This window comes from Ambystoma mexicanum, chromosome 12 (genome assembly GCF_040938575.1).
Source record: "Ambystoma mexicanum isolate Mex_15411 chromosome 12, UKY_AmexF1_1, whole genome shotgun sequence".
In the NCBI taxonomy this organism is placed as follows: Eukaryota; Metazoa; Chordata; class Amphibia; order Caudata; family Ambystomatidae; genus Ambystoma; species Ambystoma mexicanum.
Genome location: NC_090936.1, coordinates 676,778,103 through 676,792,601, shown reverse-complemented (window position 1 = coordinate 676,792,601; position 14,499 = coordinate 676,778,103). Strand labels below are relative to the sequence as shown.

At 39.4% G+C, this 14,499-nt stretch overlaps 1 protein-coding gene across 1 annotated transcript in view; it reads right to left on the bottom strand.

The window, feature by feature from the left end:
* ABCD2 (ATP binding cassette subfamily D member 2) overlaps nt 1-14,499 on the bottom strand; it is a 427,364-nt gene that overhangs the window by 94,956 nt on the left and 317,909 nt on the right. Inside the window, exon 8 of the mRNA XM_069629213.1 lies at nt 11,272-11,356. Within this exon, the coding sequence (XP_069485314.1) occupies nt 11,272-11,356 (85 nt within the window). The remainder of the gene's footprint in view (nt 1-11,271; nt 11,357-14,499) is intronic.

Genomic DNA, 14,499 nt, shown 5'->3' with positions numbered 1-14,499 from the left:
AACAGTCAGAGAAAAATCAGGATTGCCTGCTTGAGCATGGGGGGAGTCGATTAGCTTTTATTTCAAATAAGTGGCTAGTAGATCAGAGCAGTATTTGTACGCTTTTTAGGCTAAATTTAGTTTATTGCAGCAGTATGATGCACAATTTTAGGTTTTACCATCTGTGCAACAGCTATTTTAAAAATAACGATGCAAAAATAACGATGCAAGAACATTTTGGAGGTTAAAATATGCCCTCCTGTAGCACTTTCCAACCTGAATTTGCAGACACTTACATTAAATGTGTGAAATGACCAGGCCATTTTTGTATTTCCTTAGTAAGTGTTAGCAGGGTGCACAAATCTGAATTTTCTAAATGTTTTAAAAGAAAGGTTTAGCTTGCCAAAGAAGGAGACATTATCCTGTTTTAAACATACTGTTGCAGTGCTAGGGAAATGAGGCATTCCGTGCACCACTGGACTTAAATGTAAAATATATAGCACAGTTGAAGATAATGGTTAAAAAAGAATGTGCTTAGCAGCAAATGCTTACAGAATGGGCAACAGCGAATGCACAGTCTGTCTTCTTTGCTTTATTATCGATTGGTTAAAGAACATGGGGAAGCAGAAATGCATTGGAGAAATATTACTTTCCCAGAATGCAGAAGGATTATTGCATCCGTACACCTTAGCTACTCACACTAGTTCCTTGTGCGTGGAGCCGCTGGACGATGCCTGGGTTTAGAAAGGTGTGAGCTTGTGCAATACATCCAAAGAAAGCATGTTTACTACTGCAGTGGAAGTTCAGGTCTAGCGCATATACCCTTGGACCTCCTTGTGACCTCTTGCAGGCAAAAATTACATGTCACAAATGTTGTCACCACATTCACATGCATTGTGTCTGTTCTTTACACATATTCTTCTCTTCATGACTGGTTGGAAAGAGCATCCCTCAAAGCCATTGAGAAGCTCCATTTTATTTCCCTTTATCTCTATCGATCTGTCTATTTATACTTATTGATCGCACTTTATGCCCTAAATAGCAGCATGACCGTAGCTTGCAGCAATGAACAGGACAAATCTGAGAAATGTTGCTGGACTGGAAAGAGAGGTTTTCAGATGTTTCCTAAAATTAAATGCTGTCTATGTTTCACAAATCCAGATCTCCGCACATTAATGTTACATGCAAACTGCATATCCCGTATGTGTATTGCATGCCTACATTCATTCCCACCTTGATGTACTCCTGGTAATTAGTAGACTGGAGCATATGAGTTATCGTCTTTCTATGTGCATATGTCAATTAAGTTCATTGGGATGTGTGACTTACATCTTTAGCACATGCACCTTTCTATTCAGTAGAATGGGCATTATTATGGCCGTGTTATGCATGTTTTCGTTCATGTGTATGAGCCACGGCTTTGCTTTGTGCATAACTACTTATGGCATTATCACGCATTTAGTTGTTTTGTGTTGATCTTGTTACACCCATATGTGTTAGACAGTGTTGGAGGCAGCTTTTGGTTCCAGGGGGTGGCAATAGCTCCTGAAGGGGCTCCAAGATTCTAAACGATTCATGGGTGAGACCTCACTGGGTGGTAATGAATTAAGTCGGGTTGGGCTGTTTTCCCCCAGAGAAAATGTTTTAAAATAATGTGCTGAAATGATGCACTTTGCAGCACGATTTTTAAGAATAGATAGGGTAACCTATCTATGCTAGTAATGGTCACTTTAAATCCCACGCATGAAGCTTCTGCCACAATCTATCTATACCAGTAACGGTAATTGTAAATCACAAGCATGAAGCTGCTAACACACAATTTAGCTATACCAGCAGTCTCAGCAAGGGATTTAGAGTGATCAACCATACAAATTGTATTCAAATCCCTGTAAATCCCTTGCAGAGATGATACAAATGCATGCACACACGCACACCCACACACACACAGGGGGGCAGGGGTACGGCTTGGCAGCCCACTCAACAAATGCTGCGTCACACACGTCAGCATGTCACTCACAGGTTTTATTTTAATATCAGGGCTTGCACTCAGTCAGGTCCCTGAATGAGTGCCAGCCCTGATGATATTTCTAAAACCCATCACAGGTTTTCTTTTTATTATCAGGGCTGATGCTTAGTCATTGAAGGTCCAGACTGAGCGCCAGACTGAGCGCCAGCCCTGCGGGTGGCTTGGGGGAGCTCACCAGTAGTCAGGGGAGGGGACCAACTCCTCTGCCGCCTCTATGACTATGCCACTGGTGTTAAGGCACATGCACACAGTATTGTAAATAGGGCAAAAAAACACACCCGTAAACCTTACAGTGAAAAGGAAAAAGGAAACTGTTTCTCTACTGTCTCGGTCACAATAGTGATATATGTATTGAAAAAAGAAAGGCACCTATGTTTATTTGGATACACAGTAACAGTGACTAAACATATTCTCAACTTATTGAAAACCTAGCATGAATTCAGTAATACACTCATAAACCAAACAAATAGAGTTTATTACAAAATTAATTAAAACAACATTTGCAGAGCTACATAAAACCCACTACAAACACCACGTGAATAGTACAATAAATAGAAAATATACACTTTTAGAAGTTTAATCCATCCACACTTGAACAGGCAAATGTGTAATGGTCCAATGTATGTGGTTATATAGTCAGTTCAACATGTTTCATTCCCTATACAAACAATTACTGGGACATTCATCAGGGGCTATCCAACCCGGAATAGAACAGTTTTTGATAGGTGGATCAAGATGGTCTCCACAACGTAGCTACCATTCCATTAGAAAGTTTAGAACTAAAACCAAATAAAAGAGACCTAATAAGAGTCACCAATTTAAAACTACCACAAATCAATTGTTGTCACAGAAAATACAGTTGATTCCATCAATCGAATACAATCTGATAAGTGCTTGCTACACACAGAAACAACACACTTGTATTTAATTTTCAGGTACCTGCTCCCTGCACATGATATCCTCCAGAAACAACAAAGATGCAAGACGAAATCCTCTTTAATAGGACTGATATAAATATATAAATGGAAAAGGCCTCCACTGGCCAGAATAAAGCCAGACACTGAAACGCAGAAAAACACAAAACCTACAGTCATGAAATCGCCATGTTATTAGGTGGTTACCCTGTATTAGCTAAATCACTAAAAGGTAAACCCGCAAATGACACAGGAGGCATACCTTGCACCAACACATGGCAAAGCTCGGGAGTTTTTGAATACTTCTCACAAGACAGGCATGGGCCACAGAAATTTCTGTAGCTTACACCTACAACAAGAAAACCATGTTGAGGTTGATATTCTTGCATCTAACATCACACCTATGCCCCAAAACTGTTCGCCTAGCCAAACTAACATCCCGTGTGTCAAGGAAAGAATGTGGGGCTGTGTCTAGGCAGTGTAGGGAGTACATTGTGTAGTCAAAAGTTTTCAAAATGGCGCTCTGATGAAGACCATCTGTTGCACTGGCCGGCTGGTGTTAGTCCATTGTTTATGTTTATTTCCTGTCGGTTTCTCCCACGATTTAAGGAAATGAAACGCTCTGTGTCCAGAGATGTGTTTTACAATGCAGGAACTTACCATCAACATAATTTGTTATTGTGGGACCACACCTGTAAGTATATGCGGACCAGGTACCTGTTTTGTTTTTAACTTGTTCTCAACCTTTGGGTTTCTGGTTTTATGCCACAACAGTGTTTTTTTGTGGTGCTAGGATGAAGTCTATTTTATGAGATCTCTTTCACAATCAATGATCAGAACACTGCAGGAATGTATAGTAGTGACCGGGTGTGGCACGTTTTCCTAGACACAGCCCCACATTCTTTCCTTGATGCACGGGATGTTAGTCTGGCTTGGCGAACGGTTTTGGGGCGTGATGTTACATGCAAGAATATCAACCTCAACATGGTTTTCTTGTTGTAGGTGTAAGCTACAGTCATTTTTTTAAATTATTTTTTTATTTGATTTCATTGTATTAAACAATTTTACAAAAAGTGTAGCAGTTAAAGTTCTGAAGTACATCAAGTTAATTGTATGATTCCTTGCATATGTAGACAATTCTTTCCTGTATCTGTAGCTTAGAAAGAAAAACAAATCGAGTGGGTGTTTCTTTATCAGTCAGTTCCTTTTGTTGCTTGAGAATCCAGGCCAATCATTCTGAAGAAACTCACCACTGCAATGACCCAGTTCGTCTTTTCAGTGCTTATTAAGCGGGCCCACCATTCGTTTTCATCATATGCGTGTACATTTTTGAACAGATGGCCTAGTCATAGGGTTCTTTCCTTTACGAGGCCTGTGCAGGACAAGAGGAGGTGCCTTCTTGTCTCAACTTGATTTTCTTGCGTACAAAAGCGGCATTTGTTAGAATCTGCCTGTCGCCTGATTGCTAAGATCTAGTTTGTGCTAATTAAGTTCAAGCAAATTCTCATATAGCTTATTCTTAAGGCTTTGTCTGGGAATTTCACGAGATATGGTATTATCTTGTTAACCTTTTTTGCGTTGAATCAGCACTATTGGAGTCGACTGAGGCAAAAACAAGACTTGTCGCCAAAAAAGGCTCTCTAGCTTGGTCCATAAGGAGTTTGGGAGTGATGGCATTGCTTAAGCTCTAAAGACTATGCTTGGAATCACTTTTGACCTAAAGAATTTCAGGATTGGCATCAATGAAAAACGTCCAAACTTTCTGTCCATTATTTTCGTTTGGACTATTAGGGCTTTCATCTTTGTTCTTAGATGATCTTGCATTGGTGTTTCCACTCTGCTGTTACTCAATACTATGCCCAGATACTTGAAACTGGGGACTTTTTCCAACTTGTTCCCCTCCGCGAACAATTTAAGGTTGTTTTTTTTTGTTCTCCTTCATTGCAAACGACATAACCTTCATTTTTGATTTGTTGAGTTCCAAGTTGTTATCTCTCAAGTAGATCTTCAAGTTATCCATCTGTCTTTGCAGCCCCAAAGGGGTTTGATCTGAGTATTATGTCATCTGCATAAAGGATTCTGGGGATTTTTGTGTTTCCCAGTGACGGCGGAAAGGCTCGAATTGTATCTTGAGATGTCATAAAGTCAACCATGTAAGAGTTGTATAGTGCGGGCGCTAGGGGGCATCCCTGCTTCACCTCACACGCTGTTTTGATTTTATTTGATAGCAGGCCGACTTTTTTCAATCTTACTCTAATTGATGTCTGTGAGTACAGGGCCTGAATTGGCTGTAGGCTTGAGCTTGGGCACTTTCAATGTATCAACTTTTGCTACAAGATTTCTCTATCCAACCTGTCGAAGGCTTGCACCAGGTCCACAAAAATTAGATATAGTCGTGTTTTGCCTTCCTGAACTTTAGCCTTCAGAGCACTTAGTAGCAAGATGTTTACTGATGTTCCCAGTCCACGCACAAAACCAGCCTGTAATGGGTCATGTTTGTAGGTCCACTCTTGAAAGCCCTCCAAGGCTAAGGATCCAAAAATGTTACCAATAGTGTCCAGTAGTGCAATTGGACGATGTTGCCTCGGATCGTTTTTGTCTCCTTTTTTGAAGATTGGCACTACGTTCGCATTTTTCCATGTCAGAGGAATTGCATTACAATCTATACAATCCTGGAATATGTCGCTTATGAAGAACGCCCAGGCTTCTGGGTGTTGTTTCAAGTTGTGGTTACTTATCCCACCTGGTCCTGGATCTCGGGAGCTGTTTAATGTTCTGATCTTGTCTTCTATCGTCTTTTTGTCACTGGAAATATTCCAGACCACTTTAACAGTTAACGCAGCAGAAGAGCATTTACTTCCCGGGAGTTTGTATAATTCCTTAAAGTGTGATATCCACATGTGTTCCGCCACGTTGTTTTCAAGTGCTGTTGTTTCCTTCGAGCCTGGGTCTACGAGAGACCAGAAGGCCCTGGAGTTCTTACCACTCAAAGTACGTAGCATCTGTTCCGAGTCTGCTTTATATAATTTGCTCTTTGCTGCCGTATCCAGGAATTGTAGTTTTTACCTCCTCTTTTGCTTTGGTTATTAGTATTGGATTTCTTGTTTTTTTCGCCAGCCATTTGCTCTGTCTACCCGTCTCTTTTTGGCTACTAGCAATTTGGTGTACACGTGTAGATTTGGTTTTGCAATGGCAATATTCTTCTGTTTATTTTGTCTGTGTAATTTTAGAAACGGCTAATAGGCAAAAACTCTGTGCCTCTTTTGTCCCACTTTAACTTCGCTTGGCGATAATCAGAAGTCAGGGCGACAATCTCATTTTCCTTTAGTCTGAGGCGTGTGTTCCCATTAAAAGCTTCTAGATCAATTGGCATGCGTTTTCTATGCAGATGTATGGCTTTCCAACGAGTTACCAACAAGTTGTGGTCACTGTTAGAGGTTCTCACAACCTCGAAAATTTCAATTTGCGCCAGCAGTTCTCTTGCAACATTGTAGGTGTAAGCTATAGACATTTATGTGGGCCATGCCTGTCTTTTGAGAAGTATTCAAAAACTCCCAGGCTGTGTCGTGTTGTTGCAAGGTATGGGTCCTGTGTCATTTGTGGGTTTGCCTTTAAGTAATTTAGGTAATACAGGCTAACCACCTAATAAAATGAAATGGCAGTTTCATGACTGTAGGTTTTGTGTTTTTCTGTGTTTCAGTGTCTGGTTGTGTTCTGGCCAGTGGATGCCTTTTTAATTCATTTATTTACATCAGTCCAATTCAAGAGGATTTTATTTTGCATCTTTGCTGTTTTTGGAGGACATCATACGCAGTGAGCAAGTACCTGAAAATGAAACACAAGTGTTTTGTTGCTGTGTGTAGCAAGCACTTATCAGACTGTATTCGATTGATGGAATCAACTGTATTTACTGTGACAACTTATAGTAGTTTTAAATTGGTGACTCTTCTTCAATCTTTTTTGTTTGGTTTTAGTTTAAAACGTTGTCATGGCATGGTAGCTACGTGTGGAGACCATCTTGACCCACCTATCAAAAACGATTCTATCCGGGTTAGATAGCCCCTGATGAATGTCCCAGTAATTGTTGTTAAAGGGACTGAAACATGTGGGGCTGATAATGTAGCCACATACATTGGACCATTACACACTTGCCTGTCCAAGTAGGGATGTATTCAATTTCTAAAAGTGTGTATGTTTTATGTATTGTACTATGCATGTGGTGTTTGTAGTGGGTTTTACGTAGCTCTGCAAATGTTTTTTAATTAATTTTACAATAAACTCTTTGTTTGGTTTATGAGTGTATTACTGAGTTCATTTTGCTAGGTTTTCAGTAAATTGAGAAAATGGACAATATGTTGAGTCACCATTACTGTGAATCCAAATAAAAATAGGTCCTTTTCTGTTATGGCACATGCAGCACATCCTTGCTAAGTGAATATTTGTATTGAGCAGATTGGGCAAATGACATATAGCTTCCCAACAAGTAAGTCTCAGACACCTACAATTTGTAGTTGTCGTAAGAGAAATGTCTTATTTTCAAACATCGTCTTTGTGCATTGTTTATGTTTTTTTACAAACATGTTGTTGCTTATATGTTACTATATTGGTTACCCATATGCTCCTCTGGTCCTACCGTGTGAAATTGTATTCCCCATTCAATGTTAGTACATATGTCTGTGTTACATGCATTTTATTGTGTGTTTGTGTTCAAATGCGGCATGTATTGTGTTTGTCTGTTACGTGCATGGTATTCTTGGTAATGGTGTTTGTGTGTGTATGTTCATGTGTTATCCCCAAAAGTGTGTAATGCATGTGTGTGTTGTGCATGTGGATACGTTGGTGACAAGGTGTGTGTGTGTGTGTGCAGACACTTAATTGGCCTATTTGCATACTGATTTATACCACACACAGAGGATGTACAAATATACAGACACATTTTGGGATTTTCAAAACTAAAAATCCATTGATACGATTTACGAAATCTCTGTTGTGGGCACAAGTTTTGTGTAAGGGCTAATAGTATGTGTTAAATATCGAACATAAAAGTGGACAATTTTGAGATCTGCATTCTGAAATCGTGTTTTCTGAAAACCCCAATTAAAAAAACACCTATTTTTCAACAATGAGTTTCTAAATGAAATAGTTCATGAAATGTCATCACATTTTTCATGACTGTTTGAACGTAGTTTCGATCTGTTGCCTGGCAAAATTAGAATTAGTGTTGGATTGCAGCTAGATGAGTCACCATGTACAGCATAAAAACACCAACATTTTTGAAATCCTAACTCACTGCAAGTGATTTTTTTGTGAGGGGTGCTTGCATGAGTGCTATGATGTTTTGGATTGTTTGTTGGTTTGATATGAACCTGTGATTTATCTGTATTTTTGGGTCTTCTCTGATGACTACTTCCACATATAGCAAATCAAATTTCGTTTTTTTATATTGCATTTGGGTGGGGTGTGAGCGAGTAATGAGGACATGACTGTAAGGTTTCCCTGTTATTAAGAAACAAATGTTGCAATGTTTCATATGTATATCCTGAAAGTTGTTTTTCACAGGTGGGTTGTTTTTTAGGGGTGAATGCATGATATTGTAGGGCTGCATCTTTGGGATGGTGTGCATGCTTGAGTCAGGTTGGTTTGATCCTTTGCACAAGGCATTTCGTACATACATTTGGGATGTGGTGCATGCATAATTCTATTTCAATGGAGCTCTATGCCTGTATATTTGTTATGTTCTGCATGCGTGTATGCTGGGCTGATGGATTCCCTTATTTTTGTGTGTTGTTAAGCACACATGCTTGACCAACCAGCCTCATTGTTGATGTTGGATTATGAGAGCAGGCTCAGGAAGACCTGTGAAATAAAAGGGCAATCAGTAGGTTGTAAAGTGTTTTTCGGATTTAGGAGTGGGTGTTTGTATTTATCAGTGTTTAATTAGTATGAACATTAAAACTACATTCAATATACATGGGCTGTGAAGGTGTTTCAACTTCGAGAAGGCAAGTCAAGTTCGAGCTAATGGTATTGTGGCTTGAAGAGATCAAAGGGTTGCTGAGCCATCATGATGTTCAAAGTCACCAAGGTGTGGGTGAGGATGTGGCTACCTAAGTTGCTTGCTTATACAGGAACAGTCTGGATGATTGAGCATTACATTGCTGATATTGTTGAGTATACCGTTTTGTGTGTTGTTTTATGCCATGATTGCGTGGTGTTCTGCATACATGTTTATGTTTTGCAAAGATTGCTTTAATTGTGAGGACAAACTGCATGTTTGTGTATCCGTATTGTTGTACGGTTCACAGTTTGTCCATGGTTCATCGCAAGAATGGCAAAGCTCAGCGGAATGTCAATTAATGTATGGGTGTCTTCATACATGCAGGATCATGGATGTCCCACATCTGCCATTTCAACACTATGGGGGTCATTACGAGGTTGGAGGTAGCCATGGTGCTATTAGCACCATGGCTACCCCCTTACCGCATTCCGGGTCCGGGGTCCCGAAATAGGGACTTACCGGGTAATTTCAACCTTGGACGACCCGGTAAATCCCCATTCCGGGAACCATTCCCCATTCCCATTCGAGCCCCCATAGGGCTCAATGGGAATGGGGATGGAGCTAATAACGGTACCGCAATTTGCGGTACCCTTGTTAGCTCTGAAGTCCCTTAACGGGTCCCTTCCATAACGCCTGGTAAAACCAGGTGTTAAGGAAGGGACCCACTAAGGGACCTCGGAATAGGGTGGTAAGGGATTACTGGCACCGGTGTCCTTACCGGTGCCGGTAATCCCTTACCACCTACCTCGTAATGACTATGTTTTCTGTGGAAATTATGGTCGTTTCAGCAACCATAAAAACTGTATTTTGTACCAGAACCAATTGCATGCTCTATCTGTTGCGTTGAAGTTAACCCTTGTTATTTATTACTCTATTATGCACTATGTGATGCACTAATTATTCTGTATTAGTGCCCAGTGCCAGATCGTAACATTCCGTCAATATATCTTGATAAAGACCATTTCATGATGTCCTTTTTTAATCTTGGGGTAGTTGGTGGGTGGGGTCAGGGTGGGGAAGAGTGCCAATAACTGGCTTTTGCTTAAGCATTGGATAGACATTTGCTAGGCACTTCCATCCTAGGCCCTTGTACTCACACTATTTGTCAACTGTTGTGCATTTGGTGTCTATAAATGTGATATTAAAACAGTCTGAGTGCATGAACTTCTTCTGGCAATACCTCAGAATTATGTAAGCACCTGTGCAATTGATGCCAATGGCAGATATATCTGACAGCAATACTTGCCATGACATGTTTCATACAATGTTAATGTCTGGGAAAATCATTTCAACAATTGGACATTGCTGGTACTGACAAGATGGCAACAGCTAACAAGCGTTGCAAGAACATAGTCAAATAATGGCGCTACCTGAAAAATAAATATACCAGAACTTGTTTCCTGTTGTTACCATTTGTAATAATAATCCAGTGTCGCATACTTATACAAATGTCATCTCTTTTATCTCTTCGATGCTTCTTTGCTTTGTTATTCAAAGAACACTCTTCATGGAGTGAATAAAAGGTGCTATGGTTGCATTGCATTGGAGACACTGCAAAAAGATATCCCATCTCAGGGATGTCAGTACAGTAGCTATCTGCAGTACCTGAAGCGAAGGTGACCAGGCTATAGCATAATATGAAGAAGTGTAAGCAAGCATATTCGTCTTATTATTTTAGTCTTATTATCAGCAGTGCAAAAGTGTGCATATTCCCATAATTGATGACTTTTCTAATCTATCAAAACAATATTTTCCACTCAAAATCTCTAGACAAAAAGTAAATTCCACACAAAACAAAGTCCCCAAAAATCATGCATTAAAAATGGTTTGAAATACAAATTAGAAAATAAACAAATAGTCTAACGGGCAAGTTGTTGAAGACTCTGGAGCAAGCAGGGTCAACATAGTACAAACATGGTAAGGAATGAGAGTAGAGGTGGTGAGAGGTAGTTGGGGAATTGGAGGGAACTGAAAGAGAAAAGGGTGAGCAAGGGGATCCCTGTTGAAAAAGTAGATTTGGGTAATGAACTCATGGACAAGGGATGAAATGTGGTTGGTGAAAGCAATCATTTAAACCAATAAGGTAACTTTTAAAATAAAAGGTCAGAAAACGCTTATTTGCATTATAAAGGTGAAAAAATATGTCCAATTAGAAAATTTACATTCAGGAAATCAGCCAAAAACCTATTGAGATAAAAGTAATCTTTATTTAAGGAGTCAAAATGTTGACATAAGATCTTATGTACGTGGATCAGCATACTTACTTGTGATAGGAAATCTGTGCCATAACTTACTTGTGATAGAACATCCGCGCCATACCCATTCTCTGCTTCTCTCCTCCTGACAATACATCCTTCCAGTCCATGACTGCATCCCACCCTTAAAGATATTACAGAAAGAGAATGTGAAGGGATTCATGATCAACGAGATACTTTCAAAATGATGTGCTTATCATTTTTCTATGTTAGACCAAAGAGAACAAACATAGTATTTTTGTATTGTGTTTTTAGTACAGAAACTACATTTACACATTTACACATTGTTTATAAAATTCATATATCATACCACAAATAAAATCACAAAACAAACCAAGTGAAAAGAGAAATAAAAGCAAAACAAAACAGTATCATACAGCTGAAATGCATTTATAAATTATTTTCCACCAAGAAAAAAATAAGAAAAACTCCACCATTAACCTTCATTTATGCTAGCCAAATCCCTAATGCCTCGTTCTGATACTTTAATCAGCTCTGAAAAAACAATCATTAGCATCCTGACCAGAGCAGCAATGAGTGAAATGTGCAGACTAGACATAAGCCTACTCCACAAATCCTGAGATATGATCTGTAAAGTTGAGTGAACAAATCTCCAAAAGTTTCAATTCCCAGTTCTGAAAAAAATGGAGAGTATATCACAAGGCGAAATACATTTTCTACAGAGCCCATATCACACATGCTACATGTTCCAATTTCAATAGGAATACCAAGCAAACTCAAGGGTAGGGAGACATTGCAGTCTAAACCTTAGATACCAATATCTGAATTTTGATGATGGAAATTTTACCAAATATAACCTTGGATCAGAAATAGGCATAAAAAAGGCTCCTTACCAGCACAGAGCTTCAGTCTTTCCCAAATCTTGCAAGTACATAGCTCTACTCCAGCAATCAATCCTTCTTTTCACTGCTCCCAATAACCCTGTACCTTTCAAATCCACAACCTCCCTCATCCCGTTACATCAACTCTTAAATTTCTTTAGATAAGGATTGGAGTCTGTAGATATTAGCACCCTTACAAACAACCCTAGAACAGATGTGCATGTCTGCTGCAGATTATTTATTAAAGAGACTCCTCCTTGTGTACTGCGTCCACCAGGAGGTCAATCCCAGTTCCAGTCTAATGACACTGACTGGAACTGAGGTTGAAAGACCCAGTGCTCGCTTCAAAATATTCTATCCCTAATATTCAACAGTTCACAGCCATACAATATAATTTGTGATACTTTGGTTTTATAGAACTCAATAAATGGAATTAGAGTGCACCCACACAGTTTGGACTTTATGGCCATCAGTATTAAAACACATGGGAACGTTTTTCCTCCATTGATGCTCTAAAATATTCCTGATTTTTTTTTACTGAAATAATCAAACATATATAACAGATTGATTTGACTCTCTGGAAATTGGATAATATTTCAATTCAAACAAAGTTCTTGATTTTCGTACGAGTGTGCTAACCATAAGATATGATTTCTTTGGATTGATCTGCAGATGTTTTACATTCAGATATTTTTCTATACCTTCCAGCTGCCACTGTAAACCCATCTGTGTGCAGTTCATTATTACTAAACCATGTGTGTCTGCAATACACCTCACCTCCAGACCAGGCCACTTGGGAACGTATCCCACCACTCTCTGCTTTTTGCCCATAGGTCAGCTAGATATAAATTAAATAAGGTGGGACTAGCATACACCCTGAAGTATACCTCTATTAAAGGGATTCTTCCTTGACAATTTTCCAATCCTATTTAATCTGACTTTGGTCGAATTGTCAGAATAGAGGAATTGGATCAGGCATAACAAGCCTGAATCTATCCCCCATTTGGCCAACTTTGCCCAGAACTTAGAGATGTTGACATTGTCAAAGGCTGTGGACAGGTCAACTGTGGCAACATAAAGTGATTGACCCATAGGGGGTCCAATATCGGACAGAAAGGCTGTTAGAGCAATCCCACTCACTATTGTGCCACTATCTCTCCTGAAGCCAGTTTGGAGAGTACTCAAGATATAAGCCCCCTCAGTCCACAAAGTCAATTCTCTAAGAAGAAGTGTAGCAAAGATCGTTGATGTTGTATCAATCAAAGAAATTGGTCTATAACAAAAAGGGTTATCTCTATCGACTCTTTTGAAAATCAGAACTGTCGAAGATGTGCAACAGATAGGGCAAATACCGTCCTTGACAATGTGAGTAAATAAATGGTACAAGATGTCAACCCACAATGCTGGGTTGCTTTTGATTATATCATTTTTCACTCCATCTGGGCTAGAAGCTCTGGAATTATTTAGTTTAGTAATATCTGATCCATCTAAGAGCACAGACAAGGGAAAAGAGGGACGTTGATGAGAATTTGTAGTACTCAAGATCCTCCCATCATTACATTTGTCCTCAAATTTGTCAGAAAAATGTTCTACCCATGCTTCCTCCGAGACTCCAGAAGACTGGTAGTGTAACTGTATATTACTTTTATTGTTCAAAGTCCACCATATAGCACGGTTGTCCTAAGTTACAATTTTACTTAATACATCTTGATTTTCTGCTATAAATGAAGTTTACGCCCATTTCTAAACTGTTGGATTGATGGCCTTTTTGTTTCTTTCTCCTCCCAAGTCCTGGATACACATTTTATGAGATTCCTGAAATTCTCATTTGGCATTTTCTCAATTAAATACCTCTTTCAAATTTATATTGTTTCCCTGGTAAGGAAATCTTAGATTGCACCAATGTATTGACATTATTACGTATTCTCAGCCTTGATAACACTTTCGGGAATTCCGCAGGTGATGAATACATGGACTTGTTTGCTTTGGTCAGGTTGTTCAACCATTTGAACAAGTCAATATTGACTTGCTCTAAATTGGTGCTAAATTGGGTAACCGTAGTACCTTGACCCGACACTACCAGGGAGCCGCTTTACATAAACTCTGCGGGATCCCAGGAGGCAGGACGGCTCCAGACTAATTGCAACTTTGAGTGGTCGCTAAGGCTAGATTTTACTATATTAAATTCGACTGTCTCTTCCATCATAACATTCTTCAAAAAAACATAATCAATTATAGAGGACGAGAAAGCATTTGACCATGTAAAAACCTCAGAGAAAAGTCCTCCGAAAAGTTCATTGGCTTGCACAAAGGTCCATCTCGAGAGACACTTCGACCAGATCCTACCACAGCTTTCCCTCTTAGATTGATGAGTGGGTGGAGAGATATTTGACTTGGGACAAGGTGACCCACCAACACATGCCTT